The 6,382-nt window shown below is 35.6% G+C and overlaps 1 protein-coding gene across 1 annotated transcript; it reads left to right on the forward strand.

The window, feature by feature from the left end:
- Positions 1-1,843: 1,843 nt before the first annotated feature.
- LOTGIDRAFT_238264 (hypothetical protein) lies at positions 1,844-2,820 on the forward strand (the record flags this gene model as incomplete). Its single annotated transcript, XM_009049503.1, has 1 exon — positions 1,844-2,820. The coding sequence occupies exon 1, from the start codon at positions 1,858-1,860 to the stop codon at positions 2,818-2,820; it is 963 nt and encodes a 320-aa protein (XP_009047751.1). The 5' UTR covers positions 1,844-1,857.
- Positions 2,821-6,382: the final 3,562 nt, after the last annotated feature.

Consider the following 6,382-nt stretch of genomic DNA (forward strand, 5'->3'; position numbering starts at 1 on the left):
GGATATAAACTTCTATTGATTATCTAATAAACGTGTTGACGTCCCCAACTCCAGTAGTTCATCCGCTGTCCTCTATTACCGACCAAATTCTATTGTGCCTCGTAATATTGAATTTTGAATAAAAAAGGGAGTAAGGCTAAACGGAATATTTAAAGATGGGTTCCCTTATATTCATTTATGATAATGAAAATGCTGATACTTATATGAATAGAAAGAAGAGGTGTTCTAATGACTTGGAAAAATACCAGTTTGTCTCACATGACCATAATTAATTCATAATTAGCTAAATCCGAAGAGAATTACCAGCAGAAATCCAATGAGTGACCGATTTAAAAAAGGAAGAATCCGAGAAGGAGAATTGGGTTATACATCTTTACATAATATAAGCCTTACTCGAATCAGGTGTCCCCCAATTAATTGATATATCCCAATAAACAGTTTAATTCCCAATAAAATTTTATGTGACGGACGTGACAATTTAACTCCAAGGGAGATAATTTGGTACATCGTGACAAATTGGTTGGTTTTATTGCCCAACTAATTGACGCCTTTGGGTGAGGATAGGATTATTATCGTATGTTTTAATGACCCCACAAATTACTTCATTATTGGGCAATAAAGCATGTTAATGTGCCAATTAAGAGGGCACCTTGAACAGAAACACAAAACACTAAATCCACGGCCATTGTTTCGGAATAGGTCATTTTCAAATCGAAAAGGACAGGTTTATGACACCATCCTGGCAAAATTTCACATTCTAAACTGTACGGTGATCCTAAAAGTCAAAGAGAACGACAGACCACAATACATAAGTTATTTTGAAAAACATTAATATTTAAAGGGAGATAACTATATTTAACTTAAATCAGACCACCATAATTGCAGCAGACGGCAACATGTTTCAGCGGCAGAAGTGAAATGAAATGAATGGAGTGGATCGGCGGCAGATGAACGAAACTTCGGGAAAAATGGTTCTTTATGACAACAGAAAAGTTGGATTAGACATTGCAAATGACATCTATATACCAAGCGTTTTTTCAACAATTGAAAGCCCACCATAAAGGAGCAGAGCCATGCGTTTTACTTTAAGAACTGAATGACAGCCTTATTTTGCTTGTGTATGGGTTATGTTTTTGAAAACGGTTTTAATCGGGTATACAAGTCGGTAACGATTTCAAATGATGTGGATGAAAAGTCGTGGGTGAAGATCTTCCTCTGTCTCTATGCCTGTCTCTCCATTTCTCTCCCGTCCCCTCTGTCTGGCCCCCCACCCCCTCTGTCTTGTCTCTCTCCCTTCTCCTACCCCCCTCTACCCGTCTCTCTCCGTCTCTCCCCTCTCTCGTTTCTCCAAGTATCCTAACATATTAGGCCAACTTGTTTTACAATTTTAACACTATTCACTCAGGGTTATTCAAGGTCACGTGATTTGAGAATATACTCAGTCCAAAACGTGACAACATTTCAAAATTTAGTAACATGAGGACCACAACTTGGAGTTTAAGTGACAATCTTTCAAACTTTACCGCAAGGTAAGTCGAATATCTACACTCAGACATCAGGCATATATGGGTATTTTTTTCGGAAATCAAAGTAGGCCTAAATCCTCTCAAATCGTAAGGTGTATAAAGGGCAAATCCAATCTAACACTATCACCAGTCATTTCAATCGAATGGGGTCAGATTTATTTTTAAATAGCCGTACATAAAGAGATAAGCCTATAAGTAGTCGTATACGATATAAGGTATATTAATATCCATAATATAAACCGGGCGTTATTGTCAATATATCATAGTAAAGTCCCTAGCAACGTCTTGATCAATGTAAACTTCCGACTATCGTATTCACCTGTTCGACAAAATGGCCTTCTCGGATGACGATTATTTGAGCCGAGCGGTTTACAAGTTAAATGTTTTTTCAAGTGTTGATAATCTACCGTCGCGTAGCTTCTCGTCGCGATCTGTCAGGAGGTTTAAAGATCCTTGTGATGCTTTGGAAAGAATACTCAATAAAACTACACTTACCACTCAAAGAGTTACCCATGGAAATATTATCGATTTGGGTGGGGACATGCTGTCCAAAAGCAAGGATGATAACCTAGAGGGAGTGGAACGGTCAGTGCAGAGAGCTGTAGAGGCAGCAGAGGCAAGAGCTACCAGAGAGCTCAGAGCAGCTCTGAAAAGGCTTAGTTTTCAAAAAGATGCAGAGAGGCAAAGAGCTCTAGAAAAGCAGAACGAATATGCTGAGAGACGAGCACAAAGAATATCAGAGCAGAGAGACAGAGCTGAAGCTGAGAGAATGAAAGATCTGATAAAAAAGATGAACAAGGAGAAAGAGGAAGCAGTAGAGCTGCAGAGGCAGGAGGATGAACGCTTGAAAGAAATAGCTGTTGCAGAGGCATGTGCCGAGCTGACCAAAAAATTAAAGAAAGAGGCATCAAAAGAAAAAGAAAATGCAGTAGAAGAGGCATTGAAGAAGGCAGAAATAACATTTCAGGAGCGGGAAAAGAAAGCAATTGCAGAAACGCGTCAAACATGTGAAGCAGAGGCCAGAGAGGCTGCAAAAAAACAGGCACTGTTACATGACCAACATGTACAGAGACTCAATCAAAAATATGATGCTCTGCAGGACAAATTAACTACAGAGTTAAAACTGAAAGCAAAATTGAATAAGGACTTTCAAGATCTCCAGGATGATTATAAACGTTTCTTAGACTATACAGACGGACATTTCCATTCAGATTATTTGATGAGACTGCGCCATATTGGACGACAGAGAATTCTACCAAAAGACTTCGAAGATACATCAGTATTTGAGTTATGATAGCGCAGATGTGTTTAAACATGTTATTTTCTCCCTCAGAGATAAGTTTGAAAGACAAGAGAAATGCAATGATTTTACTTACGTTTCCTTGATGGTACCTCATTTATATATCAGAATTGGGAAACAAGTTAAAGATGGATTACCTTATGAAAATGCTAATACAATGTACTTATATGAATGGAAATTAGAGGTGTGCTAATGACTTGGAAAAATACCAGTTTGTCTCACATGTCTATAATTAATTCATAATTAGCTAAATTAGAAGACAATTACCAGCAGAATTTCAATGAGTGACCAATCAAAAAAGGTCAAAAAGTCTTTTTTTGTTTATCCAGACTGTATATTCATGGACATTAATTTATGATTGGTTAAAACGCTTAATTATATGCAATGAGGACATAATGATATGATTAAGAATACACGATAATTCATTAGAAACACCAATAAATCAAATATTTTGACTCTAAAAAATAAGGAAACCCATCTTTAACATATGTAAATGATATGGGAATGATTTTATATGTGAAAATTGATATGATGGTGAATATAGGACAGTATTATGAAACTTCATTTTGTAGCAAAAGACCATGACAATGTGTATTTATCTAAAGGGAAATAGGTTTTTGCACAATTCATAAATTCAGACATGTGTTGGTTCCTGCAATTCCACTAGAACTAAGGGCTGTATGCAGCGCTCTTACCTTGACTAAAGTTGAACTTTGGCTAAAGTCGAACTTTACAAAGTTAGGATAAAGGCTTTCATTTTCTACATTTGATAGTCAAATTTAAGCACGACTTTTGTAAAGATCGACAGGTGCATACCTAAAGTTTGAATTAAGTCTAACTTTAGTCAAAGATTAAGTAAAGTACGAGCGCTGCATAAGGCCCTTTGCGATAAGTGACGTCATCAAACACTTAGTTTTAGTGGAATCAAAAATGTGATGCAGGATGAATTAAATACAAATTTTAAACTAGAAGCAAAATTGAATAAAGTCTTTCAAGATCTCCATGACGATTAACGTTTCCCAGACATTTCCATTCAGTACAGTGTTTTTCAATGTAAAATAATAATATTTACCATGATATTTAGAAATATTAAAACAGATCTTGAAACATGTTGTTACTCAGAGTTTCACGCTGTGTGATCTTCAGACAATTAACATGCGCATTAATATTTCTGCAAAATTTATGACCCAGACATACCAGACCCAGGATTTGCCTTTGAGTTACTTCCCTTAGTTTCTAGGTTTATTTGCAAATATTTTCAAGCATTTACAAACTTGATTGTATTAGCTACTTTTTATTGCCTTCAGCTCACAAGCTGTCTTGGAAATATTTGCAGATTTTGTTATTTTGTTACTGTTTATTATTCATTATTTATTTGTTATTTATGTTGAACACTTCAGTGTTTATTTGTTTCAAATATTTTATATTAAACTTAAAATCATTTTCTATTTTCTACAGTTCTGTAGGCCTACCTTCCATCAAAAATGGAGTTGCCTCCCTTTAATGTGCTTTAAATTGAATTCTGTTACTAGCTCAATATTGGAATAAATTCAGCATTTACTAAAGGGATTATCAAGAGGTTTTTCTAAATTTTTTATGAGTAGCAGGGACACTGATAGCACCAATTTGCTCCATTCCGTGGTTCTGTGGTTCCTGCAATTCCGCTTAAACTAAGTGTTTGATGACATCACTAATTGCAATGGACCTTATGTGATAAAGCAGATTTTACGATTAGTCTCATCATCAAACACTTAAATCTAGTGGAATTGAAGGAACCACAGACATCTGATTGAATATTGGAATGGTGGAAATTGATATTATCAGTGTCTCTGATGGACATGATAATTTAAGTAAAACTGTTTTACAATCCCTTTAACTTTTTGACTTTTGTATGTTTTTTTATTCAATATCTATTTTTTGCAAAAACCCTCAAGTTTTGTCATCATTGTGTGTGAATACTAAATATCTTTGGAACATATTGTATGTTTTGTTTTATAAGATGCTGGTATGTTTTGTTTTATAAGATGTTGGTATGTTTTGGAATTTGTGAGTTTGTTTATATGTTCCTCCAGCTATTTCTTTGATGAATATTATTGGAAACATTGTTTTATAACCTAAGCCAAATGTTTCCTTTTGGTGATAAAAAATAATCCTTTAAACATTATTAGCTATGTGGACTCTCCAGAACAGATGTCAAGTTGACAAACCCCAATACCAAATAAACCTTATGTTTCGAAACATCCAATCGAAACGGGGCATCAGGTTTTTATTATTTTGCATCATAAAAGCACGGCAAAAAGTTCAAGGGTCGCAGAGTCACGTGATACTAACAAAACAAAAGTTACGGTAATGCCCAACACTAACTTACAGTCAGTGTAAAGTAATTTAATTTTATGCAAGAAAAAAACACATCTTCAGAGGTGTGGAAAATTCCCATAAAACATGGCCTTCATTTTCTGACTCTACACCAGCTGATAACTCTCAAGATATCTAACAGAGGCTGGAATTGAGACAAGTGTTTTGGACTAAGTCATATTCTGATTGATCACTTCTCTATTTTGAAATGTTCTTTGCATATTCGTTATCATAGAATGCTGTTCCCAGTACTGACTGACCTCCCCTTGAGAGCGTCTGCTGAGATTGATTGATGATGTAAACTGTAACACCTCTGAAGATCTGCCGCAGTATTGACGTAACTTTTTCTTATGTTTAGAAATCATGCAAATATGCACCAAAAATTTCTCAGAATAGAAAACCAAATAATCAAATATCTAGCCATTTTCTATAGTGCCCATAGGCTTTGAAGCTTTCTTCGGATTATAAAAAATAGTCCTTTTGATATGGAAGGCTTATAAAAATTCCTCTTTACGACCGTCCTGATAAGAGATTTATATCTGAAACGTGTTAACAGTTTTAAGTCCATAATTAAACACAGATTCTGTATGACACGCTGTGATTAGTTGGAATGAACGTCAACAGTACACGACTTTGGTATAAATCTTGTTTGATTAGATTGACATGGAAATATCATCTCTTCCCTTTTTATAGAGGCCACATAATGATATTGACTGTGTTATTTTTATTCAAGAAGAGATAGAAATGAACTCAGCATGTGTTGACCACCTTCACCCACTCCTAGTCTGAATCAAGTCAGTCTGTTACCTGGCCTACTTTTATTGACTATTGTTCAATACACTACTGTAATAAACTGGATACCTGTAAAATTCAGTAAATGTCATATCGGTTAACTTCCTTGATGGAACTCTTCACCTCTGTCTTTCTCTGGCAGTAACAAATAGGATTGTCGTCTGCCCAGCTGGCGTAGATGCTATAATTTGATTCCAAATTATATAAGATTGCCAACTCGTGGTGTTCAGGGTGCAATTTAGGTGGTATAGTATCACAGTTTGCGCGTCTAAGAGACCCCATTTGTGATCCAGTATGTGCCAAATCTATATACACATTTCCCCTGACGCTGTCCCTATAACTTTAAGGAACTAACGTCGTTGGCAAGATCAATCTAAAGTCTACAGTTGAAACATTTTGAATTGCAACT

The sequence above is a fragment of the Lottia gigantea genome (genome assembly GCF_000327385.1).
Source record: "Lottia gigantea unplaced genomic scaffold LOTGIsca_137, whole genome shotgun sequence".
NCBI classification, from domain to species: domain Eukaryota; kingdom Metazoa; phylum Mollusca; class Gastropoda; family Lottiidae; genus Lottia; species Lottia gigantea.